The 27,485-nt window shown below is 50.8% G+C and overlaps 2 protein-coding genes across 13 annotated transcripts in view; both read left to right on the top strand.

Moving 5' to 3' along the window:
* Nucleotides 1-4,670: 4,670 nt before the first annotated feature.
* Nucleotides 4,671-10,594, top strand: RHEBL1 (RHEB like 1). 2 transcript variants are annotated; one of them, XM_053226189.1, is made up of 10 exons: nt 4,671-4,953; nt 6,496-6,579; nt 7,320-7,420; nt 8,068-8,139; nt 8,489-8,556; nt 8,832-8,914; nt 9,004-9,060; nt 9,253-9,300; nt 9,860-9,941; nt 10,102-10,594. In XM_053226189.1, the coding sequence occupies exons 3-10, from the start codon at nt 7,369-7,371 to the stop codon at nt 10,189-10,191; spliced, it is 552 nt and encodes a 183-aa protein (XP_053082164.1). In that variant the 5' UTR covers nt 4,671-4,953; nt 6,496-6,579; nt 7,320-7,368; the 3' UTR covers nt 10,192-10,594. The 2 variants fall into 2 exon arrangements, with proteins under 2 accessions (XP_053082164.1, XP_014921276.2); XM_015065790.3 differs by lacking the exons at nt 4,671-4,953; nt 6,496-6,579 and having other exon boundaries at nt 7,140-7,420.
* Nucleotides 10,595-13,642: 3,048 nt separating this feature from the next.
* The window catches only part of KMT2D (lysine methyltransferase 2D), a 40,378-nt gene continuing 26,535 nt past the window's right edge, over nt 13,643-27,485 (top strand). For 8 of the 11 annotated variants that reach the window (XM_027036034.2, XM_027036028.2, XM_027036030.2 and 5 more), the window contains exons 1-15: nt 13,643-14,836; nt 19,346-19,431; nt 19,922-20,048; nt 20,228-20,451; nt 20,577-20,686; nt 20,858-21,020; nt 21,322-21,487; nt 21,587-21,701; nt 21,841-21,998; nt 22,208-22,353; nt 22,492-24,138; nt 24,228-25,336; nt 25,817-25,930; nt 26,281-26,391; nt 27,029-27,133. In XM_027036034.2, coding sequence (XP_026891835.2) covers nt 19,383-19,431; nt 19,922-20,048; nt 20,228-20,451; nt 20,577-20,686; nt 20,858-21,020; nt 21,322-21,487; nt 21,587-21,701; nt 21,841-21,998; nt 22,208-22,353; nt 22,492-24,138; nt 24,228-25,336; nt 25,817-25,930; nt 26,281-26,391; nt 27,029-27,133 — 4,344 coding nt within the window. In that variant the 5' untranslated portion in view covers nt 13,643-14,836; nt 19,346-19,382. The remainder of the gene's footprint in view (nt 14,837-19,345; nt 19,432-19,921; nt 20,049-20,227; nt 20,452-20,576; nt 20,687-20,857; nt 21,021-21,321; nt 21,488-21,586; nt 21,702-21,840; nt 21,999-22,207; nt 22,354-22,491; nt 24,139-24,227; nt 25,337-25,816; nt 25,931-26,280; nt 26,392-27,028; nt 27,134-27,485) is intronic. The other 3 variants (XM_053226185.1, XM_053226184.1, XM_027036027.2) reach the window with 1 other exon arrangement.

The following is a 27,485-nucleotide window of genomic DNA, read 5'->3' as shown; positions in this document are numbered from 1 at the left end:
TCATGACCTGAGCCGAAGTCAGACAACTCACTGAACCACCCAGGTGCCCCTCGTACCAGCTCTTTCTTAATAGAGTACCTGGGATATCACACACATTATTGCATTTATTTCTCGCGACAGTCATGCAAAAATGAGTATTTGGTTCTAGAAGGACTTAAGCAAGTGACAGGGACCGCTGGAGACCTGGGTTTTGAGGCTATGCAGCCAGAAACATTGCCTCAAATCACAGAACCAAGCCAGTGCACCGTGGCACCTGCCACTAAACACTAGACACTGCAATTTGCAGACCAATGCTGACACCGACATGGATACAGGAAGTCACTGCTGACACCGCCGCCACGGGCCACCCTGGAACTCGATCTTTCTGCCAGCAGCCAGAAAGAATGTCAGACATCTGCTACCATGTTGTTCCAACCATTTCATAGAGGAGAAACTGAGGCTCAGAGTAGTGAAATAGCCTGCTTAAAATCACACAGTGAATAAGCTAGGGTTTGACACCAGCTCTGATTGACTGCAAAGTCCATGCTCTTTCCGCTGTGTTTTGCTGTTGTGACTCACTTTACTTTTCCAGGCTGCGGCTTCTCCGCCTGTAGTCTGGAGGAAAAGTCTGGACCAGGTGATCACCAAGGTCCTCCGTCTCTAATAGGTTATAATTCAATTATTTTGTACATTGCTGGTTATGGTCCCTGGATTGGGAAAGGTCCCTCAAGAGGAACTAAGTACTTCCCATTCTCCTGAAATGGATTGGTGTTTATCATCTCCATACTAACAGAAATCAAGAGTAGGTGTAGGAGCAAGAGGGAGGACCAGACGTAGGGAACACGCAAGGAAGACGCCTGCATGTATATTGTGGTTATTTTTCTGTGGAGTGCCTAGAGACAAATATCCTTCAGTTGCCCATCAACATGCGAATACCTGGGGAGTGCCCCCAAATCCACATGTCACAAATAAATACATTCATTCAGTACGTTCCCCTTAACCCCACTAAAAAATTCCTGTTCTTCCTCCCATGTCTTCTAATCCTACACGTGGAATTGCCATCTTCCTTCACTCTGCTTTAATCAGATCATCAACTTCACTTCCGTCTGGAGTGCCCTCCCTAAGAGTCCTCGCTATCCTCTCTGTTGTGACCTGGTCCAGGCCCTCATCTTCTCCTTTCTGGGTATTGGCTTCCTATTAGGGCTTCCCCTCCAGCCCCAACCTCTCTTGGTACTACCTTCTCTAAAGGGCCACCAGTGTGACCCTCATAAAGCTTCCCCCCCACACCCACCAAGTTAACAGCAAAGATTCCACTGTTTACTGCAGTGCTACCCAAACCTTGTACTGTTTTCATGACTAGGTCCACAGTCTCTTTCTACCCGTATAAAGGTTTAGTATTCTTCTTGAATTCCATTGGCTTTTCTTACTACCAGCTTTAGCTTCTGTGCAAGAATATTTGTGAAGTCATAGCTTTGGCATTATCACTATTGTTTTTCCCACCACATATTAAAAGTCACATAACAAAACAGAATTTTAGGTGTGTATGTTACCTAAGTCATCTTACATACCACTAATGGTATATTTTGAGAACGCTGGATACTGAGCAAATGTCAAATTCTTGTTAGTAAACTCTACCCCCAACAGGGGGGCTCAAGCTCATGGTTCTGAGATCAAGGGTTGCATGCTCTAGACTCTGAGGTCAAGAGTCCCATGCTCTACTGACTGAGCCAACCAGGCACCCTAAAGGTCAAATTCATTTATTTTGTTTTATTGTATTTTACTTTATTTTTATTTGTTTTTTGATGTTTATTTATTGTTGAGAGAGAGTGAGAGAGACAGCACCAGCAGGAGAGAGGCAGAGAGAGGGGGACAGAGAATCTGAAGCAGGCTCTGTGCTGACAGCAGACAGCCTGAGATGGGGCTCAAACTCATGAACCTCAAGATCATGACCCAAGCCGAAGCTGGATGCTAAACCGACCGAGCCACCTAGGTGTTGCCCCCTCAAAGCTCAAATTCTTATAACTTCTTAAAAAATATTTATTTATTTTTGAGAGAGAGACAGAAACAGAGCATGAGCAGGGGAGGAGCAGAGAGAGAGAGACACACACACACACACCCAGAATCCGAAACAGGCTCCAAGCTCTGAGCTGTCAGCACAGAGCCTGACGTGGGGCTCGAACTCGTGAACCGTGAGCTCAGGACATGAGCCAGTCAGACATTTAACCGACTGAGTCACCCAGGCACCCCAAAGGTCAAATTCTTAAAGCTGGCATTCAGAGCCCTCCCTGATCTGATCCCAGTCTAATTTCCAGCCTTAATTCACAGACAGCCCACATTCATAGAGTGCTGCAGGTACAGGGTCCACTCTGTATTTCCAGACATGCTGTGTTTTCAATTCTCTTAACTTTTTGCTATTTTCCCTAGGGCCTTCTCAAGCTTTAAGGCCCAGCTACATCATCAATTAGCATGTGAAACCTCTGATCCAGACAGAATCAAGCTCTTTCCTTCCTCCTTTCCTGCCTTCCTCTCTTCCTTTTCTCTTTTTCTCCCTTGAGAATAATTCTTTCCTCTATGCTTCTAGCTATTCATACTCTGATGTGAGACTTAAATATAATTTTGCCTTCTAATCGCTTACTTGATAATTTTCCCTACCATAATTCAGAGGTGTATCATTCAGAGTCCTTGGGGGAAACATTGCACAAATGGGGAACTGAGGAGAATATAATGGAAGGGCTGTTCATAACGTTGTAGGAAAGGGTTAAAGAATATCTTGGAGAGGGGGGAAACATTGAGTCTGGCTTCAGTGAGGAGCCACTAGAAGTGGTGATCCCTAGGCCTAAAGGGGCAAGGGAAGGAAAGGTTATGAGAACCCAGAAAGACTGTAACTGCAGTTGTGGTTGAAGGAAAGGTCCGCCCAGCAGGGTCTGTGGCCTCTGGTAACCGCATGTGTGAGTCCAGGAGAGATAACAGAAGAGTTGCCAGTTCAACCCACAGAATCAGAAGAAATAATACATTGTTGTTTTAAACCACCAAGTTTGTTGTTGTTGTTGTTGTTGTTGTTGTTGTTGTTTAAGTCATCTTTACTCCCAACGTGGGGCTCAAACTCACAACCCTGAGGTCAAGAGTCACATGCTCTGCCGACTGAGCCAACCAGGTGTCCCTGGAACCCATACTTTTGATACAAACATAGTAAACATGTTTTCACTTTTTATAGAGATACTTAAAACAGTTTTCTGGCAGCAGTGGATCTTTATTTTGTCTCAGTTGTTTGAGACGTAACAAAATATATGATGCCGTCACTGTAAATTTTATTCCAAGCCCATTTATCTACCATTAGAATAGTTTACTTCCTTTAGGTGATCCTATATTGGTGATCTTTGTATATCTTTGATCTTTACAAAGTAACTGTGTATGCATTACTCTTTAGGGTGATTGATATTTAATAAACAAATATCTTGGTCCCGAGGTGTGCAGGTCTTGTGGATTGGCTCACTGAACATTTATTCCTAATCACCTTCTCTTTTGCCTTCCTTTACTAGAGAGGGTAGAAAAGAAAATGCTAAAACTTCCAGGCTCCCTTGCAGCTAGAGATGGCTATACAATAGTTTGGTTTAAGGAGATGGGGGTGAAAATCTGCTGTGAGACCTTCTCTTTCTGTTTAAAAAGAAAAAACCAGGGGCTCCTGAGTGGCTCAGTCTGTTAAGACTTTGGCTCAGGTCATGAACTCACTGTTTGTGAGTTCGAGCGCTGCATTGGGCTCTGTGCTGACAGCTTGGAGTGTGGAGCCTGCTTTGGATTCTGTGTGTCTCTCTCTGCCCCTCCACCGTTCACACTCTCTCTTTTTCTTTCTCTCTAAAAAATGAATAAACATGGGGCGCCTGGGTGGCTCAGTCGGTTAAGCGTGAGTTCGAGCCCCATATCGGGCTTTGTGCTGACCGCTCAGAGCCTGGAGCCTGCTTCACATTCTGTGTCTTCCTCTCTCTCTGCCCCTTCCCTGCTCATGCTGTGTCTCTCTCTGTCTCAAAAAATAAAATAAACATTTAAAAAAAATGAATAAACATTAATAAAATTTTTAAAAGAGCCATAGGAAGAGAAAGCCTTTGTCTTAGGCCTTTTGCTTTCTTCCTGATTGAAAACAAGAGAATTTGAGAATGATTTAATAAAGAGACTGTTTACAAAGGTGTGAGCAGGGTATAGGGAAACCACACAGGGGTAGAATAGTGCCCTGGGGTGAGTATCAGAGAAACTGTTATCACTGTAGGCCTGAAGGGGAGAGAGCAACTAGAAACAGAACAAAAGAGGTAGGTGCGGGGGGGGGGGGGGGGGAGAGTTGGAGGAGTGACTTGAGGGGTGCTGGGAACTTCCAAAGGGGACATAGATACTCTCTTCCATCCATGTGATTTTCTGTGAGGGCTTCTCATAGGCTGAACTCCACTGATATCCAGGGGGTAAGTGTGCCTCCTGGAAACAAACCTGGGTGGAAAAGAATAGGGAGTTAATCTGGAAAGACAAACAGCATAAAAGCCATCTCATTTATCTTTATACCCATATTGTGCAACACTTTGTGAGAGTGTCTGGTACAAAGTAGGAGATGAATCAATTTTTGTAATGTTTATTTATTTTTGAGAGAGAGAGAGAGATACAGAGCTCTAGCAGGGGAGGGGCAGAGAGAAAGGGAGACACAGAATCCCAAGCAGCCTCCAGGCCCCTAGCTGTCAGCACAGAGTCCAATGCAGGCTCAAACCCATGAACCTTGAGATCATGACCTGAGCCGAAGTTGGGCGCTTAACGGAATGAGCCACCCGGGCGCATCAGAGATGAATAAATTTTTGTTGACTTTCACTGAATCCAGTTCTTTGTTCTACCCTGCAGTGCTTAAGACCCAATTTGGAATCTCCACCAACCTCACTCAGGCCAAATAATCCAACATAAAGTTGCTGGTCTGCAAGGAACTCCCGTTACCCAGTTGAAAAGGTATTTGGGTCCCTTTCTGAGGCCAGATTAACTAGCTCTTTGAAACAACTTTTGTAGATCTGAACTCTTTAAAGCATTAGATAGTTCCACAGTTATACAAAGCCTGTCCTCCAGTACAATTTGGCTGCTAAATACCAATTCGTCAGGACCTTCCAGAAGAAATAACTTCTGTGTGCTACCTATATGGCTAAGTCTCAGTTTCCACATCTGTAAGATAAGGGTGATAACAGCTACCCATCATTCAAGTCTCAGGTACAAATGTCTTTGAAATCCTCAGGATTTCTAGGATATCATATAAAAGAAGAGGAGTACCACACCCCATTACTGTCTAGTCCATTAATATCTTGGGCTCCCCCCACCGCTACAGATATTATTTTTTTATTTTAGCTTATTTATGGTTTCCTCTAAGATTGTTGGTTTTCCCCCAAAAGAACACTTGCTCCTTATGAGCCAAGACCTTGTGTGTGTGGTTTGCTGCTGTATGCCCAGCACCTAGATAGGACATGATGATTGTTTGATAAATATGGTTGATAAATGGGTAAGTAATACCAATGACCGACTTTAGGGCTGTTGTGGATATTAAATGAGATAACAAAGAAATGCATCTGGCACAAAGTAGAACTCTCTATAAATCTAGCCATTTTCTTTCTTTCCCCCTCCCTCACCTCCTATGGCTAGCCCTTTAGCAAGTCAGGTTGACCTCAGCCTCAAAAGGTAGCGTGAATTCTCTACTTCATTCACCTCTACCACTCTAGTCAAGCCACCTTCACCTCTCACCTGGACTACAAGTAACAGTCTCCTAGCTGATCTCCCTGCTTCCCCTTCTGCTTCTGTCCCCCTCATTCTTCACAACCAGAGGTATACTTTTTTTTTTTTTTTTTAACCAGGGAAATATTTTAGAAACACTGTTCAGATCATGGCGTGCCCCAGCTTAAACATGATCAACTGCCTTCTGGGTGCTTAGAATTAGACCAAACTTCTTCTTTTCAAAAAAATTTTTGATGTTTATTTACTTTTGAGAGAGAGAGAGCGAGAGAGAGAGCAGAGGAGGGACAGAGAGAGAGGGAGACACAGAATCTGAAGCAGGTTCCAGGTTCCAAGCTGTCAGCAAAGAGCCTGGCGCGAGGCTTGAACCCACAAACGGCGAGATCATGATCTGAGCCAAAGTGGGGGCCTAACCAATTGAGCCATCCAGGCGCCCTTAGACCAAATTTCTTTGCATAGCCTGGCCCCTGCCATTCTCTTGGATTTTGTCTGTTTTGGGCTGACTCACTCACTCTCTCTCTCTCTCTCTCTCTCCCCTCTTCTTCTCCTGGAATTTAACAAATTTATTTTCATCGTAACACCTGTAGCACTGATGGATTCTTCTGTCAGAATTTTGTTCTAGCTAGCTCTTTATTGTCTTTCAGACCTGAGTTTAAATGGGGCTTCCTTTGAGAGGAAGTTTTACTATCTAATGTGGTCATTTCTTATTATGCTGCCTTTTATAGCACTTAATACTATCTAATATTTCCTTGTTTATATGTTTGTTTCTTCCACTAGGTTTTAAGCTTTATGCGCACAAAGACCTTGTCTGTCATGTTCACTGCTCTATCCCCAAAGCTTGAACAATGTCTGAAACATACAGTAAGTGCTGAATAAATATTTGAATAAATGAATGTGATGATTATGCTGATAACAACAAAATTTCAGATGACCTAGCCACAAATTCAATAACTTTTTCAAGAATAAGAGTTGCATTTCCGAAGATCCTGATAGACTATGGAAATTGACAATAAAAGATCTGAGGCTGAAGTCTGGGGGGAAGAAGAGATAATATATTGGAACTTGGGCCTTTTTTTTCCCTATCCAAGGATCTCAGAGACCTTGCAAAACGGAGGCCTAGAATCTTTTGACCAGAAATTTCAGCCAAGCCATAACAGGTATCTTCCATCCACGATTCTTGATTCTTCTTGATTCTTCGCAGCCACTTGTGTCGGGTTGCAAATGCGCAAACACCTCTAGGACCCCGGCTTCCTTTCTGTTTCTTTATGAATGAACCGGCTTTAGTCTGCGCAGGCGCAGCTCCTGGTTCTTTGGCTCCACGTGAGGCCCACCCTTCCCTCCTGCTGGCGGCCCCGCCCTTATCCTTTCCAATGAACCAATGGCGAGCAGCCTGGGGGGCGGAGCCCGGAGCTGCGCGGCAGTGTAGATCCCCCGGCGCCCGGCTCCCTCGCGTTAGTCTTGCTGTGTTGTGATCACGTGGCCAGCTCCGGGCGCGGCGCTTGTTTTGGTTTTCCTCTAGCTTGCCCCTGGCAGCTTCAGGGTGAGCGACTTTCCTGTGCCGGTTGCTGCGCCTACCTTACACTCTGATCTCCCTTTCTTAGGGCTCTTTCAGCCCGCAGTTCTGCAAGCCCCTTGGGGCCGGCTACTGCCATGCCGTTAGTTCGCTACAGGAAGGTGGTCATTCTCGGGTACCGCTCTGTAGGTGAGTCTCCGCCTTGGGGAGAGCACCGACGCACCGCGGCTTTGTGGCCAGAGGAGGCGCGCTGTCGCGGGAACGCGACCCAGACAGGAATGGTGGCATCGTTAGAACGGGGCTGTAGGGCGAGGATTGAAAGGATGGAGGAGGAAAGGCTGGGGTGGTGATAGTGTGTGGAGGGTTGCAGGAAGCAGGAGAACGTAAGGGTTAATGTGGGCTTGGTTGCCAGAACACCAGACTGGTCCCCAGTGTTACCCTGGGGACGGGGGGGGGGTGGGGTGGGGTGGGGGGTGGGGTGGTGGGGGGATGGGGTCAGGATTTGATGGATGGGGGCGCGGTCTGTGTGGGGCAAGTCGCAGGTGCCCGGGCGCGAGGCGACTTGATCCTAGGGGAATCCCGGATCTTTCCAGGGGTGGGGTGGGGAAAGTCTGCAGGAAAGGCTTCCTGCTGCGCTACTGAATGCATCCGGTGGCCAGGGTGCAGAGACCCAAGGCGAAGAGGGTGAGGGTAGGCTAAGGAAAAACATTGCATGGCACCCACAGGCTAGAGTGCTAATTTGGGGTCCTCTTTAGCCCTGGGCCACAGCCCCCGAAAGGGCAGAGGATGTAAATGTGGATGGATGATTTGGATACAACTACCACTGCTTCCCACAGGGAAGACATCTTTGGCACATCAGTTTGTGGAAGGCGAGTTCCTGGAAGGCTACGATCCTACAGTGGAGAATAGTGAGTAGATTTCTCCCCTAGGGGTGGGGCAGGGAGGTCTTTGTTGCCCCATCCAATTCCGTAATTAGGGAGTTTCCTGGTGCCAAGGGGCTGATTTGATTAGACCTTAAATCTAATCTTTTCTCTAGTAATCCTGTTCTATGAGTGGAGCTAGAGAGTGGATTTTGCAAGATACTGCGTCCAGGATGGTGTAGATGTAGACAATGAGAACCTTAACATTGTCCCTCTAGCTGCCTGGAGAGCTCCCTAGACCCGGTCCATCTATATCACCCCTAGGGTTAAGAATGTATGGGGGCACACATTGCTAGCCCTACAAGCACCTCACAGTCAAGTTTTCTTTTCTTTTCAGCTTACAGCAAGATAGTGACTCTTGGCAAAGATGAGTTTCACCTACACCTGGTGGACACAGCAGGGCAGGTACCAGTTTGGGGTAGGGTATCTAAACATGGCAGTTCAGTTGTGGGAGATGAAGTCTGGTTGCCTCTGTGGCTCATCTGTAAAGTAGTATTAAAAGAAAAGCATTTTAGCAGAGGGTAGTGTGCAGTGCACAATGGAGCTATTCTGTAAATTCTTGTTGAATAGAAATGACTGGAATATTGAGTGCCCTAGGGAGGGTCCCCAGGATGCAACCCACAAACCTTTGCCAGCTGAGTGTTATGTATCTAGGTACTGATGTTTCTGTTTCTTGTCAGGATGAGTACAGCATTCTGCCCTATTCATTCATCATTGGGGTCCATGGTTATGTGCTTGTGTATTCTGTCACCTCTCTGCATAGGTAAGTGACCAAGGTTATGAGTGGGGAACTTGGGAGGATCTGAGGGCTGTCTCAGAATAAGTTTATAGCTCCATTTCTTGTGTTTAAAGCTTCCAAGTCATTGAGAGTCTGTACCAAAAGCTACATGAAGGTCACGGGAAAACTCGGTGAGTGGCTCTGGGAGATAGAGACATAGTATGGACTTAAGGGGATGGAAGAGAGCAGGGGGTCCAAGTTAGGGAGGAGGCCAGGACAGATCCTGTCTGATCTGATGGGGAGTTGCCCAGCCTTGATGTGAAGGAGGTTGGGGTCCATGCAGAGTGGGAGGGGATCCTATAGTAACTGGTATTTCTTCACAGGCTGCCAGTGGTGCTAGTGGGGAACAAGGCAGATCTCTCTCCAGACAGGTATGAAGATCTCTATACCTAAAGGCAGAGGAAAGTGAGATAGACTAGGAATCAGTCAAGGCTCTAGTCCTGGTTCTGCCACTAACCTTAACAGTCATTTCACCTCTTTTTTTTCTAACTGGAAGGTTAACACAGGATAACCCTTCTTTGGTTTTTAAATTTTAAAAATGTTTATTTATTTTTGCAAGGGGCGGGAGGAAAGGAGGGGCAGAGAGAGCAGATGACACAGAATCCAAAGCAAGCTCCAGGCTCTGAGCTACCAACACGGGGCTTGAACTCATGAACTATGAGATCATGACCTGAGCTGAAGTCGTATGCTCAACCGACTGAGCCACCCAGGTGCCCCTACAAGATAACCCTTCTATTGCAAAAGCTGTAATTTCATATTTCAAGCCTCCATCCTAGGCTTCTTTGTTTTCCTTGATTTTCTCCTTCCTCAAGCCTCCTCCCAAACCTTGGAAGTGGGATGGGTAAGAGGAAGTCTAGATTCTATAAAGATTTTGCAGAGAACGTGGGGACATTGCTGTCCTCCTTCTTCACGTCACAAATCTGTTTCTAGGGAAGTCCAGGCAGTTGAAGGGAAGAAGCTGGCAGAGTCCTGGGGTGCAACATTTATGGAGTCATCTGCTCGAGAGAATCAGGTGCTTGGCCTGAATATTAGGAAGGTGGTCGGGTAGCAGTGTTTTTCTTATGGCACTTCTTGGATATGGGGATGGTGGGGGAGTGGGGTATACACCTCAGAGCTGAGTCATATTGGTGGCAGTAACTAACTTTGTTGCTCTGATTCTCTGTCCCTTGCAGCTGACTCGAGGCATCTTCACCAAAGTCATCCAGGAAATTGCCCGGGTAGAGAATTCCTATGGGCAAGAGCGCCGCTGCTGTCTCATGTGAGCCCTCAGGCATTGGGTAGCTGCCTTGATTCTGCCCCTGGCACTTGCCAGGCTCCAGCGGGTATAGGCCCTTAGGACTTCACGGGTATGGTTGCCAGCTGTGTTCCCAGTCCTCTGGTCACACAGTGTGGTACCCTCATGTTTGCACACTTCTCCCAGGCTCCAGTGGCCTGGTTGTCAATGTTTACAACGGGGCAAGGATGTCTCATGGGCACTGGCCTCTCGTCTTCTGTTTTTGCTAAATGAGTTGTTACAACCTGCAGGGTTGGGATATGAGTCCTAAGCATTCTTTATTCAGGACCCAGTCTTCTGTGCAGGTTTTGGGTGTTGGCTGTGTGAAGGGAGCTGGGAACTCCTGAAGTGGAGCTGACTCCCTAGGGTAACAATGTATATATGCAAATAAACTGAGAAATCTTTTCGTCTTGGCTTCTCTGTATGTGGGGAGAGCTCACAGCCAGTATCTCCTTTTCCAAGGAATGGTGACTATGGCCTTTGGTGGGGAATAAGGGCTAACTCTTTCCTCCTACCTCATTGCTATTCCTTACTCCTCACTCATTCAGGAGGACCATTACCCTAAGACTTATTACTTATTTTTTCCCACCTTCTTTTCTCCTAGGTTCTCCTGTACAGGTACCAGTTGGCTGCCACTCCCATCCAAGTTTATAGGCTCTCAAGATCCCCTTAACTACAGAAACACTACCCTCTAGTGGCCAGCTGCCACATGCTGACCTAGCTTCCCTCCTGGGGGAAGCTGGCACTCAGCATTTGATGGCACTCAGAGAGAGGGTAGGGTTTGGGGAGGAAGGAAACCCCTCATCCTAGTGATGTAATAATTAAGAAGGAGGGTAGAGGCAGGGACGGAGTAAAGTGTTGGTGAAGATTTTGGCTTTCCAGAAGAGTCGAGTGAAGGAAGAAATAATGCTCCTGGTGTATATCAATCCTTCCATTCCCCATGTTCCCAGAGCCTTTCATTAAGTGGATGTTCTCTGGTCTTTTCATTACCTTTGGTGACCTTTTCACACCCTTCACACCTTTGGAATCATGTCACTTTTTTTAGGTGTCAAAAAGTATTGCTTCTACTCTTTCTTATTGACCGGCCATCTCAGTAGGAGGATGGACATTTTAGCTAGGAAGGATCAGTCCTATCTGCCTCTAGTTTTCCTGCTCACCCCCCATCCCCACCAGACCTAGGGTCTAACTGGCATAATACTTCTGCCAAGGATTTACAAGGGTTACTGGAATAGTACCATTAACAGGGAGAACACAGACTACTCTTGCCAACTGAGGGAGTCTGAGGTACCCTGTCAATGCACTTAGTTGGGAACGATGGGCAAAATCTTAGTTGTGACCTTGCTAGTGCTTGAGTCTAGGCTAGTTTGGGCTTACAGTTGGGGTGACTGTTTGTCATACTGGTTTTTAAAAGTTCTGCCAGCTGCTTTTGCATCTCTAATCCAGAATCTAAAATATAAAGGCTGCTGGAAGGAGCATTCTCCAAAGGACAAGCTCAGTGGTTAAGGATTCTCTTTAGGGTGGTCACCACTCTCTTTCCTTATATTAAAATTAGGTCCTTTTGCATATCTGTCCTGGAATATTCAATATAGGTTATCTATTGCCCTGTTGCCATTGCCATGAGGTCTGGGATAGACTTATAAATGTTTGAAGTTTTCTAAAAGTGTATCAAGCAATATCAAAGTCCTGACAAAAATAATGAATAGTAGTTAATAGCTAGGTTAGAATACTTTTCCACTTAGCCATGTGACCTTGCACAGTCACTTAACCTCTCTGAGCCTCAATTTCTCATTTATGAAGTGTAGTTAAATCCGCATAGAGTTGAGGTGAGTTAAGTTGTGGTGATATTTGAAATGCTTAGAACAGTTTCTCTTACATAATAAACTCTTGAGAAAGGCGGCTCTTGTGTTATTGGAGGTCTTTTTGGTGAAGGTCAGCCTCCCTGGCTCTGGATGTAGAGAGTAGGGAGGGACCTTTCATTTTCCAACTTCTGTCTCTTGGTTAATTTATTCACTATAGCTGGGACAAGTGTGGAGTTGCTGCTGGCTTTTTTTTTTTTTTTTCCTGAAATAGACCCGAATGGTCAGTGCAGGGTACATGGTACCAGTGTCTGGCTAGCACAGGGCATGCCTAGTTCTAATCCTTCCTATGAACCTGGCTAGTAGAGATTTAAAGGTTTTCTGCTCTGTTAATATGGAAGCCACAAGTCACATATGGCTATTTAAGTTTAATTTAGTATTAAAATTAAACATAAAGTTCCTCAGTTGCACCACCTACATTTCAAAGTGCTCAATAGCTACATGTGGCTGAGTCGAATTAGTGTAGCTGTAACGCATTTCCATCACTGCAGAAAGTTCTATTGGACAGCATTGTAAATAAATCCTTTTCCACAAAACCAGCCCTGCACCTGATTTACCTCTTTCTTCGCATCCTCCTTAAATTTTTTTTTTTTTATTATCTAGATATATACAATCCTAGGAAAAACATGGCCATTGGCTTGAATCATGGATGTCACTAGATGTAATTCGTTGGGAAATTTTACCTATTTTATTTAGCCTCAATCTCATCATCATAGAAACATAATTCTACGTAGTTCATAAGGAGGGTGAGGAATAACTAAGAATATATAAAGTATCTAGCACATAGTTAGTGTGTCTCTTTCTGTTCATCCCGTGGTTACAGCTAATGCAGAAAAGGCTTTCCAATCCTTTCTCACCCAGACTTACGGGGGTGTGTGGGGGAATGCCTGCAAGTAGTGTTTTGGGATCTTGTCTACAGTAACAGCACTCCGGCCAGGTAGCAGAAAGGCTCCAAGGTACATCCCCTCTGTTTCCTAAAAAAGGGGACACAGGCCCTGAGGGTCCGGGGAGAAAGACTAGGGGTGGGGGTGGGAGCACCCGGGGAAAGGAAGGAAACTCCACATTTGTTTTGATGGGGGAGGTGTGTGTGGTGATTGTGGTAGCACTGAGTCTTCTTTCCTCACGGAGGGGTTTGAGAGCCACAACGAACGACTAGGGACTCGTACCGCTTTCCTTAGGGCCCCCGAACGTGGCAAGAACCCACCCTTTGCAGCGCCAGGCGCCGTGCCTCACTTTCTCCATTTGCGGACTCCAGTTCCCAGGATGCAGAGCAGCGGCCAATCTCCTGGCTCTTCTTCCATCCCCCTCCCGGGAAAGATTGCCCCTGGCCAAGGCAAGGGGGCTGGTGGAGCTTCTGGGACTGAAAACTGCAAGGGAACGGAACTAGAAAGTGGCCGCAGTCCTAGTTTCACGAGCCGGTCAGTGAAGGAGGCAGGTCCAGGGCCGGGGCGCAGAGGAGGGGGGCTTCATTCCCACGTGTCTGCACAGCGGCCGGCCCGGCGCAGTCGGGGTTAACCCGAGGCGGAGGGATCCCACAGCGTGTGCGTAGAACTGCAGAGTCACAGCCTTTCCTCCGAGAGGGCCGTATCCCTCCGCCGCTCCGCTCCAACACAAAATAGGGCCGCGTCTTCTCCTTTCTCCGCTTCTCGAGTGGGGTTCCCCAGGCAAAAGAGCCCCCCGGATCTTGCGCCGGAGGCTTCCTGAATCTCTACGACCGCTGCCGAGATCTCGGGCCAGGAAATAGCCCCTTCGCAGGAACCACCCTACCGGCCGAACAGGAGGCGGAGGGGGGGGAGGCGGAGCGGCGCCGCGCTGCACTACTTTCCTCTCCGGTTGCAAATGGCTGCCTCGTTCCCCACTTTCCGCTCAGTTTCCTGACCCCCCGGTGCCGGGAGCCGGGGTTGGGCCATGCACCTCTAGGCCCCCCGCGATCACAGCCAGCCGGGGGTCGAGGGGGTGCCGCCGATCAGAGCCGGCCAGGCCGGGGGCGGGGCAGCTCCCGAGGCCAGAGGGGAAGGGAGGCGAGCGCAGGGCCTGGAGCGGCCGGAGGGGAGCGGGCAGAGGGCTCGCACCGCCCGCCCCTTCCTCTTCCTCGCCCACCTACCCTCCTCCCTTCCCCGGGGGGGAGCAGAAGGTGGGGGGCTCGAAGCCTCAGAGGGTGAGCGCTCGGGGTCGAGGAGCCCGGCGCTGGGTGTGTGTCAGGTTCAGCCCCGCGGCCCCGCCGGCTCCGCGTCGCCGTAGCTTGCGCGGCCCCGGGGCGCCGGCCCGGGCGGGGAGAGGGGCTCGGCTCTCCAGCGAGGGTCTCACGTTCCATCCGGGCCCGGCGCGGGGCGGCGCGGCATTCCTTCCGGGCTGCTGGGGAGGCGCCTCGACGTTCCATCTGGAGAGCCTCGACGTTCCGCCCGAGCCCGGCGCGGGCGGCCGGGGCGCTGGCCCGGCCCTAGGACAGAGAGGCCGCCCGGCGACGCGGATGCGGAGCCTGCTCGCCCAAGATCAAAGCCACCGGTGCTCTCTTTGTGTCCGCTCGGGATTCGCCGCCCTGGGGCTGTCCATGGAAACCTAAACTGCTGGAACCCGAGGCAGAGAACCCTTCTTTGGCTTCTTGCGTTTTTTTGGGGGAGGAGGGTGGCCACTCCGACCTGGATTTACCGTTCTTGGCCCCCCTAAGCCCCCCCGTGCGGGGGGCGGCTGTGATCGCTCTGGCGGTTGGAGGTCGGGGAGCGGCCCGGGCTCTGGCCATGTTCTCGGATGAGGATTTCTGGATCGCCCTGTGAAGAGGTGAGTGAAGTCTGCCCGGCCAGGGCCCAGAAAGGGTTGGACTGGGGGCATAGCCAGATGGACTATCTTGGCCGGAGCTGGCCTTTAGGTTGGAGAAAGGGGTGCCAGAGCTGAGGAGGGTTCCTTTGGCAGTGTCTGTCAAGGCAACCTGAGCCAGTCGCCGGGGCAGAACCGAGGCCTGGTGTCTTGGGGTGTGCCTCTTTAAAGACTGGGGGTTCAGGGAACCACGGGAGTTTGGGAACCTGGCCAGATCGCCTTTCTGCCTGTTTATTTTTGTGTTGGGGGGAGCTCTGCTAAACTAGGACCCAGGCCCTGATGCCAGCACCAATCCCAGTTGGCTGCTTCTCCCTCAGGGTTCCTTGTGGGCCTTGGGAACAGAACAACTTTGGGAGGGAGGATAGAGTGCCACTGCCAGGTCAGACTTACTGCCAGGTTGGACTTTAAGGTTGTTCTTGCCCATCCGGGCACCCAGAGCAGTCTCTGGGAGACTCCAGGAACCCTAGATATTTCACCAGGCCTTATTTCACTGTGCAAAGGGAGAGTGTGTGGAAATTAACTAGTGTGATGAAGGGGGTGGCTGGGGCAAGAAGGAGGCGGGGCTGGGGGCAGCTCTGGCCTTGCTGTTCAACTTTAAACTGCCCCTGCCTGACAAAGTGACCCCAGCAAGGCCTAGTGCTGTCTTAGCCTGCTTTGCCTCCCCTCCTCTGGGGATGGACATAATCTCTAGGGGATTATAGAGTAGGCCGTTGAGATTTGCTCCCTGCGAATGTGGGCTGCAAAAAAATGGCTTTTGTCTCCCGCTTTCTCTGGGCCTAGTGTGGAGAGCTGGTTGCCCATAAGTCCTGGCCAATCCCATAGGCCCCTCCCAGACCTCTCCAAACCCTTTTCAATTAGGGAATGTTAACTGGTCCTCAGATCCTGTCCTAAGCCTACAGAATAGGGTGGCCTGTCCCTCTTTGGAGGAGAAATGACCTGATCAAGAGCTGTTTCAGCCAAAGCCTGTGTTTCCAACCCTGGCAGGAGGTGTTGGGAAGAAGGGGTGTGTATGTGAGTGCATGAAGGTGCAGCATGAGCCTCATGCCTCTGAGCCCTGGGCTGGGACAGCCCCTCTCACAGCTGTCATGCTGCCCAGCAGGGATTTGGCTGTTGTGTTTTGCTCCCTCACTCCACCCTCTCCAACATACATAGGTTAGATCTCTTCCAGTCTGATCTTGGAGAAAATAGGGGTTTTGCCCTTGAAAGATTTCTGGGTGGTAACCCTGAGGTGAGACGTGCTACAGGGGTGGTAGAGTGAGGCTAGCTGTCACCCATTCTCTCTGCCACTGCTGCCTCTGAAGGGACCCTCCTGTTGTCTGTCCCCAAAGAGCTTCCTTAGGAGGGACCTCTCCTTGTTAGCTGTGGCTGACCCCAGGATGACCCAGAGACCGTCCGGAGGGTCGACGGGCCCAGTGTTGCCATTTGGATTCTTCCTGGAGGGCTGGCCCAAAATGGGGGTGGGGAGAGGTGTGGTTTGATTCTCAGGCTGGGAACCAGGAAGTCCTGAGTCCTACAGAAGAGCTGTTCACTCAAGGGCCTACTTCAGCCTTTCACCTCTCCAAGCTTCCATTTCCCCTCTGGCTGGGAAAATAGAGTTAAAACTATTGGTCTGGAATGGTGTCAGGGAGGAGAGTGGGTTGAGATGAATCCCTGTCTTCTTTGCTGTTTTGGGCCTCTTAGGCCTGGGGCTAAGGGAAGCCAGCACAATTTTACCTCCTAGATCTGTACTTCTTTGGGATCTCTCGTTCCCCAGAGGAAGCCTGGCTAGGTATTAACCCAATTTAGATCCAGGGAAAAACCCTTGGTGTATATGTATGTGTGTGTGTGATTTCTGGCTGTGAATGATGGGATGGGGGAACCTGTGGTCTTTATTTGTTTAGCTGTGTTCAGGGGCCTGGCAACTGGGACTTGGCATTGGGGCACAGGTGCTAGACTGCAGGGGTAGAGAAATGGAGCCCCAGCTTCTTGGAGGTGCCCCTAGGTTGTTTTTGGCACAGCTTGGAGGATACTCTACTGTGTGCTACTTGGTCTATCTTTCATGTCCCCATGAATGAGGCTGTGGCTTTGGAAGATGTTGATACTCTGTCTTCCAAGGCTGACGAAGGTGGTTTCTGTATCTCCCCAAGCAGTGCCAGCCTTACCAGCTTGAGAGGGCTGCGCTCGGGGGAGGGCAGAGGAATTTGTCCCTCTGGCCTTGTGTGAAGCAGTCCTCCTCCCACCCGCTGTATTATCACTGTTGCTTTTTATTTCTTACTGTTTGTGACTCCTTTGGCCTCAACTTTTGAGAGCAGAGCTGGTAGAGGATCTTTGTGGGTATGTAGTGGTAAGGAACACATTTAGGAAACTTTGAAGTCTTTGGGTGTGGTCGGGCCTTGAACGACTGCTTGGGAAGAGGGGGCTGGCTGGTACCCTAACCTCCAACCCCTACTTCCCAACAGTGGCTTCTAAGAGCCCCTTGAAGTTCCAGACCAGCTTTTCTGTGGGCCGGCCAGATGACCACCCGACTTTCCTTTCAGGTGTGGTTGTGTGGCAGGTTTGGGAAAGAGATGACCAGGGAATGGAGGTAACAGGTATCAGGTGATACTTCACTTTCCCAATCTGGTAGATTCTGAAAGTATGAAGGGAAAAAAGTAAAACAAAATTTCTTTTCCGGTGATATGTCACAGAAGGTGCATTGCTAGTGTCTGAAAATGGAGTGTGAGCTCAGGGGAAGAGAACTGATATTGTGGTTCTTAGGTAATTGATTCATCAGTCCTAGGCACTTTTGAGGGTTCCCCCATCTCATTTGCCCCAGTCACGCAATCCCAGTGGCTGACCACTGGGGTAGTTGGTTTGGGAAGAGAGGCTTATCCTTACTAAGGTTGGTGTGGTCCCTCTGGTTAAATAAGAGTGGAAAAGGTGGGAGAGAGAAATTTCTCAAACTTTTATTTAGAGTTCTGTTTTAGGGATTCCCTCCTCCCATGCCCCCAGCTTCCTTAAGAACATACTTTCTTTTCTCTGCTTAAGCCCCTATCCCTCCCATTTAGAGCTGCTGGCACCTATCTCTTTCTCCCTTTTTCTTTTTTTAATTTTTTTTAATGTTTATTTATTTTTGAGAGAGAAAGAGAGAGAGAGAGAGAGAGAGAGAGAGAGAGAGAGAGAGAGAGTGGGGGAGGGGCAGAGAGAGCCAGAGACACAGAATCCAAAGCAGGCTCCAGGCCCCGAGCTGTCAGCACAGAGCCCAACACAGGGCTCAAACCCACAAACCATGAGATCATGACCTGAGCCGAAGTTGGACGCTTAACCGACTGAGCCACCCAGGCGCCCCTCTCCCTTTTTCTATAAGATGACTTTCTTCTTCCTCACCTCTACAACTTTGCTTTTCTCTTTTCTGTACTCTGCTTAGTTCTCTCTGAGGTTTAGGAAAATATGTTCAACGGGTGGGTCTCAACCTTCTTAGGTGTAACTTTAGATTGTTTCATTTGGCTCTGGTATAGTCAGGCGTATCTTAGAAGAGGGGACCGTTACCCCCCCACCCCCATAGTGTGTGTGGAAACCCTGCTTTACCGAAGAGGAAGGAAGCTACTCTGCTATGCTGTGTCCTCCCGGGTTTAGAACTCCTCTAAGTGGCAGTGTGCTTCCTGAGACTACAACTCCCAGCATGCCTAGCTTCAAGCCTAGCTACACATGCTCAGTAATTCCTAAGGCCCACTTCTGTTAACTACTAGGGACCTCTGAGGAGGAAGGGCAGTTAGTGTTGCTAAGGGCAACGACCTGAGGCCTTCAGGCTGGGTGAGATCCTGAGCTCAGTCACAGCAGGGGAGGGGGGGTGGGAGGGGGCCTGAGCTGGATTTGGATGGGCTGTGGGTAGAAATTGGGGAGTTTCTTCTTTTGTGTTTGGGATCGCCTGTTTGAAACTGGTGGAAGTGGAGGAGATCCATCCATAGCTAGGCTTTAGTCCCAGTAATGTATTCTATACCCTGTAAGACCCCAGACTCTGTCTCTGGGAGAGGGATTTTGACTGGATTCAGACTTCTTGGGTTATGGCTACCCCTGGATTGGCACTGATGTACCTCTGGGATGGTAGCTGACTTGAGATCTGAAGAAAAAGGCCAGGGAATAGGGCACACCAGAAACCAAGAACTCAGACATGAAGCAAAGGGCAGTACTAGATATAGCTTGGATGTGCTTCTAGTTGGATGCTCTTGCCCTGGGAACTCTGACACAGGAGGTAGGAAGTGGGAAAGGGGAGAGGACCTCCTGAGAATCCAGAGCGGGAGAATAGGGTATGTGTTTATCTGGGGAGGAAGTAGGCAGTGGGTAAGGGTTAGGGAGAAAGTTTTTCCTTGTCATTAGAACAGGAGTTTGTAGGTATGGCTTTGCTCTGCTTTCTGTAAAGTAGTTACCAATAGCTGCCTTCCTCCTAGGATGCTAGGGAAAGTGTTTAGTGGGGAGACTTACTAGACATGTAGATCTTTCTTTCTGCTCTGACAGGTCTCCCCGAGAGGGCCCTGCCCAGTCGGAGAGAGGGATGGACAGCCAGAAGCCGCCTGGTGAGGATAAAGATTCAGAACCGGCAGGTGAGTAGGGCAAATTCTGGGTTTGCTGGCAGCTTTCTGCCCTTCCCAGGCAACCTTAGATTTCTGGCCCTGGCACAAAGACAGGAGCTAAGTCTGTCTAATAGACAGGTAATTGAAGGACTTTGTTCTTTGGAGCAAAAGTCAAATTGCCATCACTGTAATTCACCAAGGGTTTTGGTTAATCTCATGGGTCTGATCAGTGGACTAGTATTTTTATTTATTTATTTATTTAATTTAAGTTAGTTAACATACATTGTAGTTTCGGTTCCAGGAGTAGAAATTAGTGATTCGTTATTTACATATGACACCTAGTGCTCATCCCAACAACCGCCCTCTTTAATGCCCATCACCCATTTAGTCCATCCCTGCCCCCCCACCTCTCCTCCATCAACCCCCAGTTTGTTCTGTGCATTTAAGAGTCTCTTATGGTTTGCCTAGACTAGTACTATATAGAAGATGATGGCTGATGCTTGCTTCTCTGTTCATTCAGCTGATGGACCTGCAGCCTCTGAGGAGTCAGGCACCACTGAGCCAGACCTTCCCAACCCACATGTGGGGGAGGTCTCTGTGCCCAGTTCTGGAGGTCCTAGGCTTCAGGAGCCTCCCCAGGACTGCAGGTAACTTGGGGAAATGAGGATGTAAAGCCACACAAAGATTTGATTTGAGAGTCTGGACTTTCAAGGAGGAAGATTTAGGAAGATGAGTGTTTGGGAATCATAGGCATGCCAAATCATGGGGATGTTAGGGGTGCCTTTGGGCAGCGGTCGGCATGGTACTAACGCTTGTGTGTCCACAGTGGGGGTCCGGTGCGGCGTTGTGCTCTCTGTAACTGCGGGGAGCCCAGTCTACATGGGCAGCGGGAGCTACGGCGCTTTGAGTTGCCATTTGACTGGCCCCAGTGTCCAGTGGCGTCCCCTGGGGGGAATCCAGGGCCCAACGAGGCAGCGCTGCCCTGTGAGGACCTGTCACAGATTGGTTTCCCTGAGGGCCTGACACCTGCCCACCTAGGAGAACCTGGCGGTAAGTGAGGAGAGGTGGGGTAGCTGACTTGGGCAGGAAAAGGGGGTAGGGACTGGGTGGTCCTGAGCCAGTCATTACCTTTCTGCTAACTCTTTCCTTTCTGTTTATCCTTTTCCATTATAAAGGGTCCTGCTGGGCTCACCATTGGTGTGCTGCGTGGTCGGCAGGCGTATGGGGGCAGGAGGGCCCAGAACTATGTGGTGTGGACAAGGCCATCTTCTCAGGGATCTCACAGGTGGGGCTGGGGCCAAGGGATTGCATAGGCACAGGGTAGAGCGAGCAGGGCTGGTGGGCTTCTGAGAGGCTAGAATGAGAAGGGCAGTGGTTAGACGGAGGCAGAGCCAGTGCCTGACCTATTGCTCTGGGGAGAGCGGCTAGCACTGACACTTTGTCTCCACCCTGGCAGCGCTGTTCCCACTGCACCAGGCGCGGTGCCTCCATCCCTTGCCGCTCACCCGGATGTCCACGGCTTTACCACTTCCCCTGTGCGACTGCCAGCGGTTCCTTCTTATCCATGAAAACACTGCAGCTGCTATGCCCGGAGCACAGTGAGGGGGCTGCACATCTGGGTAAGAAGTCCTACCCTCTGGACACAGGGCAAATAAGGGGCCAAGTGTGCCTGGGGTTTTTGTGTGAACTTATGCCCTACTAAAAGAGATGTGAACTTTGTGAGCACAGGGACTTTTCCTTGTTTACCACGGTGTCTGCAGCGCCTAGAAGAGTGTCTCCCGTATATTGGGCAAATACCCAGTAACTATTTGTTGTTTGTTCGTTCTGTGTCTATGGAATGCCTGTTACGTAGAGAGCACTGTGCTGAGTCCTGCAAGGAATCCATAGCTGACCCATCTTCTTTGTCTCTTCCCATGCTAGAGGAGGCTCGTTGTGCAGTATGTGAGGGACCAGGGGAATTGTGTGACCTGTTCTTCTGTACCAGCTGTGGGCATCACTATCACGGGGCCTGCCTGGACACTGCTCTGACTGCCCGCAAACGTGCTGGCTGGCAGTGCCCTGAATGCAAAGTGTGCCAAGCCTGCAGGTAAGAATAGGAGGGCAAGAGAGAAGCCTTAGGTGAAGCACAGGTTAGGGTTGAGAATGAGGGCAGGAAGGATCTGTTATGTGCCCTATGTGCCTGCAGGAAACCTGGGAATGACTCTAAGATGTTGGTCTGTGAGACGTGTGACAAAGGATACCACACCTTCTGCCTAAAACCACCAATGGAGGAACTGCCTGCTCACTCTTGGAAGTGCAAGGTGATTATCCCTCTGATTCTGCCTTACTCTCCCTAATTCTACCACCTATCACATCTCATTTCCCCATTGTGATGAGTCCTGTGCTCTCCTCCAGTCTGCTCTCTGACCAGTGCCTGTTTTGCCTGCTTACTTCCCCTAGGCATGCCGGGTATGCCGGGCCTGTGGGGCAGGCTCAGCAGAGCTGAATCCCAACTCTGAGTGGTTTGAGAATTACTCGCTCTGTCACCGCTGTCACAAAGCCCAAGGAGGACAGCCTGTCAGTTCTGTGGCTGAGCAGCATCCCCCTGTCTGTAGCAGGTAAGTAACATGGACTGAAGGAGATTGGGAAGTTACGCAGTTTGGAGGTATTGAGACTGGCAGGGGCCGTGTTAAAGCAAGTTGACTTTGAGAGGGGAGCCCCAAGGTGGGCAGTACGATCCGTAGCATTCGTGCCTCACCTCAGCACGCTGTCTAGGAGCTGATAGCTGATGAGAGCCCTGGTGCCTGCTCCCCTGTACCCTCTGCAGGTTCTCACCCCCAGAGCCTGGTGATACCCCCACTGATGAGCCCGAAGCTCTGTACGTTGCATGCCAAGGGCAGCCAAAGGGTGGGCACGTGACCTCTATGCAACCCAAGGAACCGGGGCCCCTGCAATGTGAAGCCAAACCACTAGGTGAGTAGGGTTTGAGGGTTCCTGAAAATAATTCCTGTCTGTTCTGTGACAAGGGACAGTTTCTGCTTTGCCTTAAACCCTGTACTTTTGATGGAGTAGAGCTGGGCTAGGTGGGAGCATAGTGTGTTATGTCTGCAGGGAGAGCAGGGGCCCAACTTGAGCCCCAGTTGGAGGCCCCCCTAAATGAGGAGATGCCACTGCTGCCCCCACCTGAGGAGTCGCCCCTGTCCCCACCACCTGAGGAATCGCCCACATCCCCGCCGCCTGAGGCATCGCGCCTGTCCCCACCACCTGAGGAATCACCCCTCTCTCCACCGCCTGAGGAGTCTCCTCTGTCTCCTCCACCTGAGTCATCACCCTTTTCTCCACTGGAGGAGTCACCGTTCTCTCCACCAGAGGAGTCCCCCCCATCTCCCCCACTCGAGACACCCCTGTCTCCACCGCCTGAAGCATCACCCCTGTCCCCACCATTTGAAGAGTCTCCCCTGTCCCCCCCACCTGAGGAGTTGCCTACTTCCCCACCTCCTGAAGCATCTCGCCTGTCTCCACCACCTGAGGAGTCACCTATGTCCCCTCCACCTGAAGAATCACCCATGTCTCCACCACCTGAGGCATCTCGTCTGTTCCCACCATTTGAAGAATCACCCCTATCCCCTCCACCAGAGGAGTCTCCTCTCTCCCCACCACCAGAGGCATCACGTCTGTCCCCACCACCTGAGGACTCGCCCATGTCCCCACCACCTGAAGACTCGCCTATGTCCCCCCCGCCTGAGGTATCATGCCTATCCCCCCTGCCTGAGGTGTCACGCCTGTCCCCACCACCTGAGGAATCTCCCCTGTCCCCACCGCCCGAGGAGTCTCCCACGTCTCCTCCACCTGAGGCTTCACGCCTATTCCCGCCGCCTGAGGACTCACCCACTTCCCCACCACCCGAAGACTCACCTGCTTCTCCGCCCCCGGAGGAGCTGCTCATGACCCTACCGCTAGAGGAGTCATCCTTGTTGCCACTGCCTGAGGAGCCACGACTCTGCCCCCGACCTGAGGAGCTGTGCCTGTCCCCTCGGCCTGAGGAGCCGCGCCTGTCCCCTCGGCCTGAGGAGCCGCGCCTGTCCCCTCGGCCTGAGGAGCCCTGTCTGTCCCCCCGGCCTGAGGAGCCGCGCCTGTCCCCCGCACTTGAGGAACCGCGCCTGTCCCCTGCGCCTGAGAAGCTGCATTTATCCCCCCCGCTTGAGGAGCCACATCTGTCCCCCCGGCCTGAGAAGCCATGCCTGTCCCCTGCCCCTGAGGAGCTGTGTCTGTCTTCCCGGCCTGAGGAGCCCTGTCTGTCCCCCCGGCCTGAGGAGCCACGCCTGTCCCCCCGGCCTGAGGAGCCACGCCTGTCCCCCCAGCCTGAGGAGCCATGCCTGTCCCCCCTGCCTGAGGAGCCGCAGCTGTCCCCCGTGCCTGAGGAGCTACGCCTGTCCCCCGGGCCTGAGGAGCCACGCCTGTCCCCCCAGCCTGAGGAGCCGCCCCTGTCCCCCCGGCCTGAGGAGTTGCGCTTGGCCCCCCAGCCTGAGGAACCGCGCCTGTCCCCTCGACCTGAAGAGCCCCCTGAGGAGCCAGGCCTATGCCCTGCACCTGAGGAATTGCCCTTGTTCCTCCCACCTGGGGAGCCACCTTTATCCCCCTTGCTTGGAGAGCCGGCCCTGTCTGAGCCTGGGGAACCACCTCTGTCCCCTCTACCTGAGGAGTTGCCGTTGTCCCCATCCGGGGAGCCATCCTTGTCACCTCAGCTGATGCCACCAGGTAAGGGGATGTTAGTCCCCCTTTGTCTGGGACAGTCTTAATTCTTTATAGTGCATCTAATCTAAGAGCCTCCCTTTTTCTATTTCCAGATCCTCTTCCTCCTCCACTCTCACCCATTATTACAGCTGTGGCCCCGCCGGCCCTGTCTCCTTTGGGGGAGTTAGAATACCCCTTTGGTGCCAAAGGGGACAGTGATCCTGAGTCGCCATTGGCTGCCCCCATCCTAGAGACACCCATCAGCCCTCCACCAGAAGCTAACTGCACTGACCCTGAGCCTGTACCTCCTATGATCCTTCCCCCATCTCCAGGCTCCCCAATGGGACCAGCTTCTCCCATCCTGATGGAACCCCTTCCCCCTCAGTGTTCTCCACTCCTGCAGCATTCCCTGCCTCCCCAAAACTCCCCTCCTTCCCAGTGCTCTCCTCCTGCTCTGCCACTGTCCATTCCCTCCCCACTGAGTCCCATGGAGAAGGCAGTGGAGGTCTCAGATGAGGCTGAGCCACATGAGATGGAGACTGAGAAAGTCCCAGAACCTGAGTGCCCAGCCTTGGAACCCAGCCCTACTAGTCCTCTCCCCTCCCCCATGGGTAACCTTTCCTGCCCTGCACCTAGTCCTGCCCCAGCTCTGGATGACTTCTCCGGTCTGGGGGAAGATACAGCCCCTCTGGATGGGACTGACACTCCTGGTTCACAGCCAGAGGCTGGACAGACCCCTGGCAGTTTGGCTAGTGAACTTAAGGGTTCCCCTGTGCTCCTGGACCCCGAGGAGCTGGCCCCTGTGACCCCTATGGAGGTCTATGGCCCAGAATGCAAGCAGGCAGGGCAGAGTTCACCCTGTGAAGAGCAAGAGGAGCCACGTGCACCAGTGGCCCCTACCCCACCCACTCTCATCAAATCCGACATCGTTAATGAGATCTCCAATCTGAGCCAGGGTGATGCCAGTGCCAGTTTTCCTGGCTCTGAGCCCCTGCTAGGCTCTCCCGACCCCGAAGGGGGCGGCTCCTTGTCCATGGAGCTGGGGGTATCTACAGACGTTAGTCCAGCCCGAGATGAGGGCTCCCTGCGACTCTGTACTGACTCGCTGCCAGAGACTGACGACTCGCTACTGTGTGATGCTGGGACAGCTATTGGCGGAGGCAAAGCTGAGGGGGACAAGGGGAGGCGGCGCAGCTCCCCAGCTCGTTCCCGCATCAAACAGGTGAGAGGCCATCCAGCCACTGGTTGTGGTCAATGTGATGTCAGTGTCAGATGTGTGATCCTATGTCACGGATAGCTTTCTACCTGGTTTACTGAATCCTAGACTCTTCAGGGATCCTTTATTCATCCTCTTTGTTAAGGGAAATACTGATACATAGAGAGGGAAGTGAAGTGCCTGGGTTCGTAGTTACCCAGTAAGAGAATGAGGACTAGAAAGTCAGGTCTCTCTAGCCAGTGTTTTTCTCATTGTGCCGTGTTGGTCACTTTCTCCTTGGGATGGGGGCATGGTTTGAGCTGGAGCTATCTACCTGTCACAGAGAGCTTGGCTTTTCCCCTGCCCTGAGTAGGACTCCTGGGCCTTATCACCCGTCATGCTCTGTCCGTTCATCTGTTCCCTTCCCCTCTGAGGCTGTAGACCAAGTACACTACAGGATTACAAACTCCCGACTTGCTGTTGTAATCGTCCTCTTCCCTCACTTAGGGTCGCAGCAGTAGTTTCCCAGGAAGACGCCGGCCACGTGGAGGAGCACATGGAGGACGCGGGAGAGGACGGGCCCGGCTAAAATCAACTACTTCTTCCATTGAGACTCTGGTAGTAAGGAGAGGCTTCCCATTTCCCAAACATGCTTCAGCTGGCCCTTTCAAGATTAAACACCCTTTAAATCCTGCCAGTCCCCTGCACGCCCACCTACCTGCTTGCTAGCCTAGGGCCTGTCCAGCTATGTCTGTGCTTCTGTCCACCTGGCCCCCAGGCTTCTCTGAAATCTCTGCTGTTGGGCTGAGGCCAAGTTTGGGAGCTGGGGTGTTCTTCTGCTTCTTAGTCCTGGCTCCTGGCCTTCATCTTAGCCAGGGGTTCACGCCTCCTTCCCCCCAGCACCAAAGAGGAGAGCGGCTTAGTGGGGGCAGATTTAGCTGCCTCACTTGCCACAACTCTCTGCCTGTAAGGTTGCTGATATCGATAGCTCTCCCAGCAAAGAGGAAGAAGACGACGATGACGACACCATGCAAAATACTGTGGTTCTCTTCTCCAACACAGACAAGTTTGTCCTAATGCAGGTACTGTACTTGCCTGTGGTATAGTTCCATCCTCAGCACTGAGACCTGGCAGACCCAATGTTGGCTGGGCATATTTTGGTGGGAGGGTAAATGGGGAAGACCAAACTGAGGACCTGCTTCTGGGGATACCCAGCTAATGAGAAAACACAGTGAATCAGGATCATGTTGTTCGTTTGTTTGTCCATCCGTCAAATTTCTCTTTAGTGTCTCCTCTGGTCTGGGCAGTGAGCTAGGAGCAAGGGGTATAGCCGTAAAAAAGGCAGAAATGATCTCTGCCCTATTGAAGCTTATAGCCTGGGGAATTTAATGTATGTTCCCACCTGAATCATCTCAAAGCTGATAGAATTTTGTCAGATATGTTACTCTCTCATCCTGACCAGTCTTTATCCTTCTTACCTTCCTTTCACTTCTCCTTCCTTTTACCCATGTCAGGATGTACCAATTCAGATTCCCTGGTCAGATGAGCAAGGCATGATAGGAAGGAACAGGCCCGTGATAGCTAAGTGTCCTGACAATGGGGGGTGGGTTTTTGGTTCCTTGACTCCCCCCTTTCAGATTAGTGTTGTAGTTGGTTGCTGGGACTGAGTGAGATTGAAGAGGCCAGGTTGGACATTCGGGTTTCTCTGTGTTTCTCTAGGACATGTGCGTGGTATGTGGCAGCTTTGGACGGGGAGCAGAGGGCCACCTCCTCGCCTGTTCCCAGTGTTCTCAGTGCTATCACCCTTATTGTGTCAACAGCAAGGTGAGTTCAAGGCCCAAGAGGCCTGGACTGGGAAATGGGGTCAGTTATTTCTTACGTTAGGCCCCCGTTCTGGTCACACTACTTTATTTAAAAAATTTTAATTTGAGTATAATTGATATTGTTTGCTTAAAATGGCCATTGGTCATGGAAGTTACTTGTCCGTCACTAATGGTTACAAACTCATCTTGGGGCAAAGTACTTTGGAAATCATGGCGGTCTTTATTAAGTTTCTTTGTCGTAGATCATGATTGGTATAATTTAATCCATCGTCTGAGTTGTGAAAACTTTACATGGCCTGGAGATAAAATATAAAATCAAAATCATAAGCACAGGTCTGCAAAGAGAAAGCAGT

Source organism: Acinonyx jubatus, chromosome B4 (genome assembly GCF_027475565.1).
Source record: "Acinonyx jubatus isolate Ajub_Pintada_27869175 chromosome B4, VMU_Ajub_asm_v1.0, whole genome shotgun sequence".
Lineage (NCBI taxonomy): Eukaryota > Metazoa > Chordata > Mammalia > Carnivora > Felidae > Acinonyx > Acinonyx jubatus.
This window is presented reverse-complemented; position numbering and strand designations above follow the sequence as displayed.

Excerpts from the sequence above, each read along its gene's own strand:
- RHEBL1 (XM_053226189.1), top strand. The coding sequence starts at position 7,369 with ATGCCGTTAGTTCGCTACAGGAAGGTGGTCATTCTCGGGTACCGCTCT. Across the intron at positions 9,061-9,252 it reads GAAGGTCACGGGAAAACTCG|GCTGCCAGTGGTGCTAGTGG; the intron begins GTGAGTGGCTCT and ends ATTTCTTCACAG. Across the intron at positions 9,942-10,101 it reads CATCTGCTCGAGAGAATCAG|CTGACTCGAGGCATCTTCAC; the intron begins GTGCTTGGCCTG and ends TGTCCCTTGCAG.